The 12320-nt window shown below is 28.2% G+C and overlaps 3 protein-coding genes across 4 annotated transcripts; all 3 read right to left on the reverse strand.

The window, feature by feature from the left end:
* Positions 1-60: 60 nt before the first annotated feature.
* Positions 61-2808, reverse strand: LOC111427130 (putative odorant receptor 92a). The gene is made up of 5 exons (XM_071194654.1): positions 1967-2808; positions 1818-1917; positions 1311-1409; positions 1099-1254; positions 61-1046 (listed from the first exon to the last, which is right to left on the reverse strand). The coding sequence occupies exons 1-5, from the start codon at positions 2806-2808 to the stop codon at positions 987-989; spliced, it is 1257 nt and encodes a 418-aa protein (XP_071050755.1). The 3' UTR covers positions 61-986.
* Positions 2809-3266: 458 nt separating this feature from the next.
* On the reverse strand, positions 3267-6527 carry LOC111427156 (phenylalanine hydroxylase). Of its 2 annotated transcripts, none has more exons than XM_023062152.2 (4): positions 6344-6527; positions 3862-4785; positions 3574-3803; positions 3267-3520 (listed from the first exon to the last, which is right to left on the reverse strand). In XM_023062152.2, the coding sequence occupies exons 1-4, from the start codon at positions 6425-6427 to the stop codon at positions 3364-3366; spliced, it is 1395 nt and encodes a 464-aa protein (XP_022917920.1). In that variant the 5' UTR covers positions 6428-6527; the 3' UTR covers positions 3267-3363. The 2 variants fall into 2 exon arrangements, with proteins under 2 accessions (XP_022917920.1, XP_022917921.2); XM_023062153.2 differs by lacking the exon at positions 6344-6527 and adding an exon at positions 5782-6284.
* A 665-nt stretch (positions 6528-7192) lies between these two features.
* Positions 7193-11417, reverse strand: LOC111427154 (circadian locomoter output cycles kaput protein Clock). Its single transcript, XM_023062149.2, has 11 exons — positions 11097-11417; positions 10529-10570; positions 10328-10476; positions 10089-10270; positions 9726-9915; positions 9109-9178; positions 8639-9025; positions 8176-8380; positions 7881-8090; positions 7656-7829; positions 7193-7605 (listed from the first exon to the last, which is right to left on the reverse strand). The coding sequence occupies exons 1-11, from the start codon at positions 11153-11155 to the stop codon at positions 7459-7461; spliced, it is 1815 nt and encodes a 604-aa protein (XP_022917917.2). The 5' UTR covers positions 11156-11417; the 3' UTR covers positions 7193-7458.
* Positions 11418-12320: the final 903 nt, after the last annotated feature.

Genomic DNA, 12320 nt, shown 5'->3' on the forward strand with positions numbered 1-12320 from the left:
TACTTATACGTTAATATAATTTCTTTAATTACATTTAAAGAATTAAATTAAAATGATAAATTTTAGTACAAAAATTTTTATTTGTATCAATTCTTACAAGTAAGAAACGCCGAATTTATCGCGGGAAATTTTTTGGGAAAAAAGACGTTGGGCTATCTCTTTTCCCATCAAAACTTTCAGATTTCGCAAGTGATTCACGAGAAGACGGAATTTTATCGTCAAAATCACTCAAACTGCGGCTTAAACTTCGATTTAATCTATTACTTTTCAAAACGGACGTTTTCAATAATGTGATAAGCTCCCCGGCTAAAAATTTTCTCCCCTTTTTCTTAATCGTTCCAAAATCGATTCCTTGTTTGATTACCTTCTTAACTTTCGTTTTAATATCTCTTCTCGGAACGGCATGCTTTTTACATAAAAAATCACAAATCGATTCCAAAGACGAACCGTTTTTTCTTTTTGTATCGATAATCGCCGCGTGTATTAATTTTGCAATTTTCTTCGATTTCGTTTTACGAACATTTCGAACCATTTTAAGCGTTCTTAAAGTTGATTTAACCACATTTAACTACAAAAAGAATTAATAACTTTAATTTCAAGTTGACGTTTTGAATTAAATGACATTTGGCGAGTCAATACATGACTTCAAAAATATTGAATTTTAATATTTATCAAAAAAATTTGGGAAATTCTTGAATAAAAGATAAATTAATTGTAAATTTAACGTGAAAACTTTATTTTAATCAATAAAACAGATTTTCTCTTATGTAATTAAAAGTGTTGACAATTAAACACATAACCTCAAAAAAAAGCTTTGATCTATGATACTTTAATAAGTAGTAATTGTAGAAAATAGGAAACGTCCTCTACGTGATCATACTTAAATATAAAACGAAAACACCGACCATTGAGGTCAGCAAGTGTTATAAATAAGTTACATAATAATAACAATTTCAATTTATCATTTGCGATTAAGATAATATTGTTTACTTTCCTATTACACCACTTTTTAATACGGTGTAGAATGAATAAGCAATTCGTGCCATCTAAAAAGAGAAGAGAAACATATAAAACATTATCTTTTGGAGAATTATTTACCGATAAAAAAGTGTTAAATGCTAAAGGCGTAAATTTAGCAATCGTAAAATAAATGGGAGTATTCATACGAATCATGGTGATGATCATGCTTTTTTTGAAACTTTTCGTAGCTCCCAACCAATCCCCACTAAAAATGCTGCCTGATATTGCATTACTCTAAAAGAAAAACGAGTAAGATTAAAATTAAATTAAAAAGTAAGTTTAATGTGTACCGCATCGATAACATCATTGCCAAACCAGCAATAAAGAAGTAATTCGAAAGAGGTGGAAAATAAATAAGTAAATTCATTTCCAAAACTTTCATTAAAGCTCTTAAAAAAGAATTATAAATTAATTACAGTTGCTCACAAAATTTTATATACAGGGGAATGGAAAATAGATAATTGTGAATATTTCAAATAATTATTAATTTATTTTAAAGTTTGTGAAATATTGAATGCAAAATAAACCACTTTTCCAAATAAAATAATCACAATATTACACAATGAGGAAATTCAGATGATAGGAAATTCACGCCATAAAATTGAATATGCATGCAGTTAAGCAAAAGCTGTAGACTGTACAGCTATAGAGCTGATTATTTGAAATATTCACAATTATCTATCTCCCTTTCCCTTGTGTACTCAATTTTGTGAGCAAAATTTATAATCATAACCTATCTTTTTAAATTTGACATTCTAAAAGTTAGGTTAGAATTTCTTAATAAATAATTTCCTTACGAAAGTTAATAAATATAAGCAAAAACACATTTCAAATAAAGAAACCATAACTTGTCCTAAAGTTTGAAAGTTATAAATTTTCTCCAAACGTTCGCAAATTCTACAAAAATAACAATTTAAATACATAAATAATTAATTTTGTTTTTTACTCAATAAGTTTTTGTAAATGCTTGATACATTTATTTATTTCCATCATCATCTCACGATTTAAAATATCGGGATAATGAATTTCGTTATTATCGTCCAAATTTAAACGTTTTAAACATCTCGGTTTGATCGTTTCGAAAGCGCCACCCAAAATCCAAAATTGTGCGGTTATGCAACTCAACATGCACGTAAATAATGAATCCAATCCGATTATGATCCATCCATAAATATCCAACGCTATTAATTCGAATAAAAAATGAAATAAAACTGAAATCCTTGTGTTTTGATTGAAAGGTGTTGATAATGTAACCGGCAATTTTTGATTATAAATAATAGTACCATCGTTTAATGTAACATAATAATCGTTTGATTTAAAAATGTAGACATAAAAAACCGATAAAGCCATGTTTAAACAAATCCCATTTACACCACAAAGAAATAATTTACTCCAACGGTCCGATTTTAATTTATAACGGTTAATAATTTTTTTTGGGTTGTAATCTTGGTGGTTTTCGTAACGAAATTCTTTCGTTAATTTTATTAATTCATCCATAATCGATTTGATTTGTTTATTTTTTGTGTACCAAACAAACATTTTATAGAGGCAAATAAAATGATTAAATTGATCTCTTAAACTCTTTATAATAAGCAGCATGTCCCAATGTTTAAAGACCGATAATGTTTCGGCCGGTTGATAAATGCAAACGCAATAGATAAATATTATTGTGTTATATATGTAATGAAATAATCGTTTTTTAAAAGATTCTGATAAATTAGGCAACCAGACTCCACCCACTTTTAATATAAATATATTTACGTCGTAATAATTTTGATTATTTGTCATTTTGGTTGTTGAGTATTCAATTTTAACTGAATATCTTGGATGTTGAAACGAAACTGTTGGGATTTTGAGGATAACATCGAAATTAAATAATTAAGACGTTTCAGAAAGTTTGTCCGCAAAATTCGCCGTGATTATAGTTCCTACTTCGAATGTTGTTTGAGGAGTAATTTAGATAATTACATAGGGAAATATCTTGAACTATCAATAAAAATTATGTTTGCTCATTCATATTTTATTTGATCGTTAATTTTTAGATATATTGAGTATACGTTCTGATGTTTTTTTTTGTTGATTGATGTCTTAAATGTCAAAATGACATTTGTCATTGAAATGTCATTTAGACGTTTAAATTATTCCATCAATCTAGGATTTTAATGTGGCGATGAAGAGGAGATGATTGGGTGAAGAGCAGCACTAAAAAAGCTGCAAATACTCGCCAAATAGAAATAGATACAGAATTATAAAAAAAGATTTATTGTAATATTATAACATGAGATTAATATTGTTATTAAATCGACTGTAACTATATTTTTGGTATAACCTTATTCTTTAAAATTATAATTTTTGAAGTGCGTTTAAAAGAATTTGAGTTTCCTGGCTGACGTTCCTCACTAAATTTTCGATTTGCATCTTTGAATCCAACACCTCAATGCTTTGAGTGTACGCGTTGTATCTTACTCCGAAACTTCTTGGAATATTTTGAGCATATTTTCTAAAAAAACATCATTTTAATGGCTTTTATTTAATTTTAATGAGATTTCTTACATCATTTTTTCTTTGGCATCTTCAAAACTTTCCGCAACGAAATAAACCGGTTGATACTGAGTGATGGGATATTTTTGTTCACAAGTTTTAATCGGGTCGAAAGGTCTTACTTCGGATTTTCCTTCAAGACAATATTGAAGCTCTCCAAATGATGATAGCAAACCAGCCCCGTAAGCTTTTAATTCGTTATTTTCGCGACATAATCCATATTCGACCGTGAACCAAAATAGCTAAAAACAATTAATTAAAAAAAAAATAAGAAAGAAAAGAGTTAATTTGAAATTTTACCGTTGCAAGTTTTTCGACGTATTCATCTGGAGCTCCCAATGAAGCTAAACCAATTTCTTGGGAGAATTGTGCAAAAGCTGGATCCGCAAAAAGTGGTGCGTGTCCTAATAGTTCATGGCAAACATCTGGTTCTGGGGTATAAAGGGGTTTTGATGGATGTCGTATGTATTGGGTGGAGTGAAAAACTCTAAAAGCTAAACCAGCTAGGAAATCTCTTGAAGAAAGTAGTCCGGCCACTGGTCGAAGAGTAAATCCAGTGCAATCTCTTAAAAAATTTGAAACATCCTCTAATTGAGGAATGTTATCTTCTCGATAACCGCAATTTTGTACCAAAAGTGGAAAAACGTGGTTGTGTTCTTTACAAGCGTGGGTAACATACAAAGTAGTTAATTTTTTATAAATAGTTTTCCAAGTTTCAACTTCCTCCGGGGTATATTCAACTCTTGGTAACGGCTGACCGTGGCGATAATTATAAGCAATATCAGCAAAATATTTTCTTCTCGCTCTATAAACCGGGTCGGTAAATCCCGGATGATCAGCATCCAATTCATCACCATACGATAAAATTTGATTTGCAAATCGATCTAAATCCCTGATTCTTCGCGGAAACCAGGGCACAGTATTTTGATTGTTCGCGTAGTTTCGCGAGATCACATTAAAGTAACTGCTTTGATCTCTTATTTCTGCGATTGCAGAACCTAAATCGCCTCCGGAAGCGCATTCAACCACAAACTCATATTTATTAGGGATTTTTTCGGAAGCTCTTGATTCAATATGGATCAAATTTATGTTGAATTTTTTGAATATCTTTAGGTATTTCGCTAATATTCCTACTTCTTCGACGTGAGGAGCGAATATTAAGTAAGTGCTTTTTGACGAATCTTTACCAATTTTTATGTATTGGCCACCAGGCATTAATTTTGGCTAAAAAGATATATTAAAAATAATTATTTGAGTTAGGTTAAGTTAAGGATACGTTCAGATATTATAACTACTTTTGAATTAATAATTTAAATTTTTAACAAATATTTGTTTAATAAACTTAATTTACTTTATTATTTAATAATATTAACGATTTTTAAATAATTAAAAATAAATGTATTTTTTTCCATATTATACATTACGAATTTTTAGGTTGACATTAGACGTCATTGTCAAAAATTTAAAATGTGAAGTTATCTTTTAAACTTTTTTTACTTCATAATGTATAATTTAAATTCTTAACAAATACACGTTTAATAAATTTAATTCACCTTATTATTTACTAATATTAACGATTTTTCAATAATTAAAAATAAATTTAATTCTCTTCATTATAATAATGGTGCATTAATAAGGATACGTTCAGATATAATTACTTCAAAGTTAATAATTTAAATTATTAACAGATACGTATTTAATACATTTAATTTACTTCATTATTTAGTAATATTAACGATTTTTAAACAATTAAAAATAAATGATTTTTTTTTCATTATAATAATACACTACTAATTTTTAGGTTGACATTAAACCTCACTGTCAAAAATTTAAACAGTGAAGTTATTTTTGATACTTTTTTACTTCAAAATGAATAATTTAAATTCTTAACAAATACATGTTTAATAAGTTTAACTCACCTTATTATTTAGTAATATTCATGATTTTTAAATAATTAAAAATAAATTTAATTCTTTTTAATTATAATTATTAGGTTGACATTAAACGACAGTGTGAAAAATTTAAAAAGTCAGGTTAAGTTATCTTTTTAAATGATTTTTCATTTAATTAATGATTGATTTTAACTCAAGGTTAAAAGTTATCGCTTATTTACTAAATTAGTATATATTAAAACCAAAAGTTTATGTTTCAGTTCACTTCATTGATAACATATCCATAAATTGATTTTGCAGGGAAAATTAAAAACTTTTTTTAACTTACATCAAATAAAGAAAATTCTCCATTTAATTCACCGTTTTTAACATTATTTATACCATTCGTGGTACCGTGCATTTTTTAATAATTAAATTTAGATTTAAAAGTTAATATGTTTTAATTAAATAAAGGCTTGATTACAACAGTATCAAGTTTAAAACTGAAAAAGATCGATTCAAAGTGATCCTTTTATAAATCAAGGAGAACTAATGACGCACGTAATGTTACATATCAGTTTATAACGAAATAACATAGAAAAAAGAGTAAGTCGGGTGAGGTAATTATGACTTTTGGATAAGTGATTAAGCAGTTAATTGTGTTTAATTGTAAAAATTTCCCTATTTTGTTCCAATTGCAATGCGGTTGTAAATTTCATCAGATAAAAAATGAAAATAACTAGAGAATGTAAGAAAACAAATTTTCCACTTTTGTTTCATCAACATCGCAATAATTCTTTTGCAACAATTTGCGTCTTAAAATTTATCTTATAAGGTCACCCAAAAGAAGATAAAATTTTATATTTTGTTATCAAAGCTTTTTTGTTAAAATGTAATTGTTTAAAACTTACGATATCCGGAGGACTTCCGTTAACATGTTCTTTACCATTTTCTGTATTGATTTTTTTAATATCAGTTGGTTTAGATCCCATCATTTTTCCAAAGAATCGTGATTCCTAAAGAATAAGAAAGATAATAATTTGATTTGGAAAAAAAAACTTTTAATCTTATTGAGAATTAAATGTTAACTGAGTTGAGTTGCTGGAATTGCGTCAATTTTAAAGAACTGGTTCTCTCTCGATGACCTTAAAAGCAATTTTGTCTTTATCTTTATCAATACACGTCCAACTCAACGCAGCAGAAATGTAATTTCTTTTTTTGGTTAACCTTAAAAAATTTAATGGATAAATTGATAATACTTAATTTATTGGTTTATTCCGGATTGATTAAACTGAATTTATTTTAAAATCAAGAACAAAAGGCTTGAAAATAGCAAACAAGATTTTGCGTTTAATTAATTCAATAATAACGAAGAGATTTTTTATCTCTCTTTTCTGAGTCAGTATTTCAAATTAAAAAAAACAAATTAATATTGTTAAAACAAATAGAAATAAAATCATTCACAATTACTTTATTGCAATCTTCTTGAATTAAGATTTAAATCTGTCAATTTGACTTTTCTTACATCACCACTTTTAATTATAAATTTTGCCATTAAAGAGCTTAATTTTGTACACACATCATTTTATTGTTAAATTAATCAATATTTTGTAGTTTCATTACTAATTAAATGATTAAAATATATTAATTTAACACAATTTGTCGGTAAATTAGTTAACTAAAAACTTATATGATATAAAGCAAACGAGATGGCGCTATTAGAAACGAATTTGTGAAAAGAAGGGAAATAAATAAAATGCTTTTTCACTCCAATTCTTTAATAGAAAAAGAAGTTTATAACACGAATATACTATATACATACACGGATATAGAAATAGTTAATTTTACAACCTATTTGTTTATCCCTCAGTTACAATATCACAATAATAAATCTTCTTTTTTACGTTTTCTGGTTCATTTTAGAATATAATTTAACACACTTATTTAATCACCTTTAGTTTTTTATAACCCACTTTTGTGCGTTTTAACTTTCCTAATAATGCAATAACACAATTTGTTTTTTTATTTATTTTTCTTCATGGGGTGAGTAAGGAATGTTCTGTTGTTGTTGAGTGACCGGTATTGTAACTGGTACTATTATTTGTGGACCTGGAACTGATGCCATGGCAGTTGTACTACTTACGGTTTCAGAATTGTTATAAGAAACGGGTGCCTAAAAAATTTGATTAGATTTTATTACTTTATTTAATTAAAAAATATTACTTGATTTTCATTTTGTGTTGGTGGTAACAAACCAAGCCGGGCCATCAACAATTGCTCAGAAACCCTTCTTAATTCTGCTTGTTGTTGACCAATCAACACTTGAAGTTCAGCATGTTTTCGTTGAAGATCCGCTTGTAATTGATTTTGTGCCGGAGATAACATACCTTCAACAGGCTACCAAAAAAGCGTTAAAACACACAAATTAACAAAAACAAAACTATCTACCGGAAGTGGTGATAAAACAGCAGGTTGAGGAAAACTAGCAATAATTGGTTGCATAGGAATTGTAGCTACATATTGTGGTGGTTCCATAAACGAATTATTATTACTACTACTTTGCGATTGAACCGGTTGAGCTCCTCCCCTCGAAGTCGATTGAGTCGGGGTCGAAGTTGATTGAGTTGGAGTATTTGCTTGCCTACTAGCCCTCGACTTCTATTAAAAAAAATCACAAAATCGCGATAATTAATAAAATGTCGATATTAAACGTCAAAAAAGACCTATGGTTTTAATATTTTACCACAGATAATTGAGTTAATGCTGAATGTCGAGAAGCTGGAGAATCAGCTGACATTGAAGTGCAATCTGAGGAAGGATCGTAAGCTGGTCTTGACTTTGACGAAGGTTTCCAAGCGGCACAAGAGACATTATCACTATTTGGTGAGGATTCTTGGTAAAGAATTATTGTATCTTCAAATTTATTTCTTTTCATTACATCAACATAACTAAAATAATATTGAAAATCAAAATCAAAAAAAAAGTTTAAGAGATGGCGCAAATATCACATAACGATTTTTGTATTTAATTCTTATAATAAATATAAAATATTACTTAATACGATTTATTTCATTATATTATCCTTCAAATTTGTAATTTTTGTCTAAAAACTCGGATTTTATTAGATTTTAAAACATTTTAATTTTAGTTAGTGTAAAAATTAATAGATGGCGTCACCCATTCATTTAATTTATAAATTTACATACCTTACAACTCTATGTGTACACACGATAAATTCAGGTTTAGAATTCCATTGATGATATGTAATATAAAACCTAGTTTGTAACCAAATCCATTGTTGGCCTTTCGTTAAAAATCGATAGTAACAAGAAGTTCCCTCCCCTTTTTGCATTAAAGCTTCATGACAACTCACAACTTTATCCAAATCATCGATATGATAATAATCATACCCGGAGGTTCCTAACAATTCAAATGGTAAATATCCGATTATTGGGGGAGCTCGATGATCTAAAAATAAAAATTTCCATTCCAAACTGTGACGAGAGGTGAACTCTATTTTCCCTGAATCGATCAATGGAGTTTCCCGGATCAGTTGAGGCGTTTGTAATCGGCCTGTTCCAACGAATACCAATCTAAAACAATACGAATCGATATTGTTACATAAACAGCATTGTTGCCTGAATTTGTCAAGGATAATTTTAAATTGGGTGACTACCTTGTATCTGCTTCACCTGAGTATCCGCTATATCTAGAGTTATCGGTTTGGGTCATTTCTGAATCTGGTCCTAAAAAAATAAAAAGAATAATTACGAATAATTAGTTTATTATTTTATTAATTTGAGGTTAGATTTTTAAAAGTGACATTTAAAATTTATGGGTTGGTAATGATTTAAATTTAATAATTAAAGAATGTTACTTAAAATTTATAATGTATTTTTAAAATTTTAATTAATAAATAAATAAACTTTTTTAATTGTACGAAATTAATTTTTTAGCAATAAATATAAAAAAGATAATTTTATTGTAATTATTATATTAACTAATTTTTGGGTTGGTAACGAATTTGATTTAAATTCTTTCCGTCATAACCTAAAATGAAGTGTCAAAATAAATTTTTCAGCAGGAATTAAATTTCGTTTTTTTGAGTATAAATGCATATAAACGCATTCTTAATGGTACTTTCTTAATGTTCACGCCTTTGGCATAACTGTAAACCATCGACCTTCACGCAGGCTACACTTTATGATATAATTCTTAGCCTCACGTGAATTCGCTATTAAGTCGCGTATTACCTCTAATGTAACGGTATTTTAATAATAAATTCATACTTACTAAAATATCCACTAAAATGAACTAATTCGTACGAATTTGGTTGTTTATTCATGGGCTCGCCTCTTCTTAAATGACACGAAAACGAAGTTTGTCTTTCACCGTCGTTATTCGGCTCAATTAATTTATTATAAAGTTCGTTTTGTTCTTCTTCGCAAGCAACTTCGTAAATGGTTGTTGTGAGTAAATCGTTCTTAAAAGAATTAAGAGTTAATTGATGACATTTTATAAATTGATGCTAGACGATTATAAATAAAATCGTAAATAAAACAGTTCCGCGTTTAGAAATTTACAAAGTTAAATGTTAAGGTTACGATTGGATAAAATATCAATAAGTCGTAATTGTAATTACCGTTATTTTCTTACCGGTAAATGGCCGAGGAGCGATGTAACGCTTTCTGATACGTAAAATATTTGTCCCGACGTTGAAAAAACTATGATAAAACCGTCGACAGCCTCTAAAATTAAATGGGTGAATTCCTCGTTGGTCAAAAATGTTGGTTTCCAATTTTCTTGAATTTCATGTACTCGAGATCTAACAGCTATTTCTAAAACATTAGAAAATAAAGAAGAAAAATTTTTGATTGGACAAAATTTTTTGGTACCATTATGATTCTTTAAAAATGATATCGTCGACTTTAACACGGTGCTTTTATCCATTTTTCGACTCCCAGTGGACACCATTGAACTGAGTTCATTTACTAAAAGATTGAATTGATCACGACGTTTCTTTTCGCTTAAATTTCTGGATTTTCTAAAATATTTTTATTTTTTATAATTAATAAAATAAAAAGAAAAATTTTTACCGTTTAGAATCTTTATCGTCCGAGTCATCATCCATTGTGTCACTGAAACATTTAAAAATCAAGATTTTGAAAAAAAATATAATTTTATTGTAATTTTTATGATTTTAATAAATTTTTGGGTTGGTAACAAATTCTATCTGTCATAACCTAAAATGAAGTGTCAAATGAAGTGTCAATGTAAAATTTAGTCAAAGAATAGGTTAAATAACTTTAAAATAGTCTAATTAACGTTAATTAAAAGAAATAATTTAATCAATAGCAACAGGTGATTTAATTTATGAACAAACTTTTCCGTATGGTATTTATATCCACGCCTACAAAAACTCGTATAGAATAGCAACACTATTAAAACTAGATTATGTATGTAAAATAGATCTTTCAGTACATTGTATCGGATAATATACAGTTATACGTAGACCGCTTAAGTAATTCTTCCAGCAATTAACCCTGGCATAGTTGTAACCATAATAATCGTACCAGAACGGTATCATTATTTTTGTAATAAAATTGCGTAACGAATAATACAGTTAATGAATTAAAATAAAAATTTTAATTTTTAGACACTTACTCAGATCTTCTAGCGGAAGCCCGTTTACTAGTCGACATTTTACAATTTGTTATTGTCATGTAGCTTAAGTTTACGTTTCCAACACTTGAAAATCATCGAAAACACCCTGTAGATACTCTTCGATTTCGAAATATTTAATCTCTTCTTTTAACGTGCACACCAAAAACATATTTAAAAGAATAAATAATCTTTCTTTAATTTTTATTTAAATCATTTTCAATTTGACGAAAAAATAAGAATTGGTTCTAATTTCCCATTAATACACAATTAATAATTTTTGCGTTTTTTTAGAAATAAAATAATGGACGACAACGATGACACTGAAATCGTTACAGCACTAACTGAAAATTTATTATGGATGCACTGAAACGTTTGATTAATAACTCTGGGAATTGCCGTTGGATTGATGTCGATGATTTTTCTTGCCGTGCGAGTGTAGAAACGGGGTTTTAAAGAATAAACATGGAATTGAGATATTCACTTTTCAATTTAATGCGAGTATAACGGATTTTCTTTGAACCGCCGCAGTACGGACGCTGGTTGTTGCCAGTGCGGTTCGTTTGCTAGGTTTTAAATGCGCAAGCGCTTTTCAGGATATTACCATTTTCTAATCAATCATGTTGTAATGGGAAATGTGATTTCGATCGACTTCCCCTGAAATACTTTAATATATCAGCATGAACGTGTCAACATTTTTAGAAAAAAATTTTAAAATTCTATTTTTTATTATATTATTATTTTTTAATAAGACGTTTTTATACACATTTATTAAAAATAATCAAATTTTTAATTTTGATCATTTTTTCTACAATAAAAACAATTTAAATATACAGGCAACCAAAATGACAGAAATAATGTCACAGATTCTTTAACCCATCACCATGAGAATATCGAAATTCTTAAAAAATAATTAAAGATCCTATTTTTATTATATTGTTATTTTTTAACAACACATTTTTGTACATAATTAATAAAAAAAATAATTTTCTTATTTTCAACCATAACTAATAATTTATTTTACAATAAAATTATTTAAAAATGTAGGCAACCAAAATGACACAACTAATGTGACATGAATAATTGATTGAATAACAACTAAAACTAGAACTAACACTAGCATTAGAACTAATAGACATAGAATTAGAAACATTCGGGTTTAGCCGGTTGGCTCTCAACAATTCAGATCTGCAGTTTTATTTGATAAAGTCAAGGCCGCTCGAGGCT

The sequence above is a fragment of the Onthophagus taurus genome, chromosome 2 (assembly GCF_036711975.1).
Source record: "Onthophagus taurus isolate NC chromosome 2, IU_Otau_3.0, whole genome shotgun sequence".
NCBI lineage: Eukaryota > Metazoa > Arthropoda > Insecta > Coleoptera > Scarabaeidae > Onthophagus > Onthophagus taurus.

Excerpts from the sequence above, each read along its gene's own strand:
- LOC111427130 (XM_071194654.1), bottom strand. The coding sequence starts at position 2,808 with ATGACAAATAATCAAAATTATTACGACGTAAATATATTTATATTAAAA. Across the intron at positions 1,918-1,966 it reads CATTTACAAAAACTTATTGA|AATTTGCGAACGTTTGGAGA; the intron begins GTAAAAAACAAA and ends TTATTTTTGTAG. Across the intron at positions 1,255-1,310 it reads GCAATGATGTTATCGATGCG|AGTAATGCAATATCAGGCAG; the intron begins GTACACATTAAA and ends TTTTTCTTTTAG.
- LOC111427154 (XM_023062149.2), bottom strand. The coding sequence starts at position 11,155 with ATGACAATAACAAATTGTAAAATGTCGACTAGTAAACGGGCTTCCGCT. Across the intron at positions 8,381-8,638 it reads TGTACACATAGAGTTGTAAG|TTATGTTGATGTAATGAAAA; the intron begins GTATGTAAATTT and ends ATATTATTTTAG. Across the intron at positions 7,830-7,880 it reads CTGTTTTATCACCACTTCCG|CCTGTTGAAGGTATGTTATC; the intron begins GTAGATAGTTTT and ends CTTTTTTGGTAG.
- LOC111427156 (XM_023062152.2), bottom strand. The coding sequence starts at position 6,427 with ATGATGGGATCTAAACCAACTGATATTAAAAAAATCAATACAGAAAAT. Across the intron at positions 4,786-6,343 it reads ACGGAAGTCCTCCGGATATC|CCAAAATTAATGCCTGGTGG; the intron begins GTAAGTTTTAAA and ends ATATCTTTTTAG. Across the intron at positions 3,804-3,861 it reads ACGTCGAAAAACTTGCAACG|CTATTTTGGTTCACGGTCGA; the intron begins GTAAAATTTCAA and ends AATTGTTTTTAG.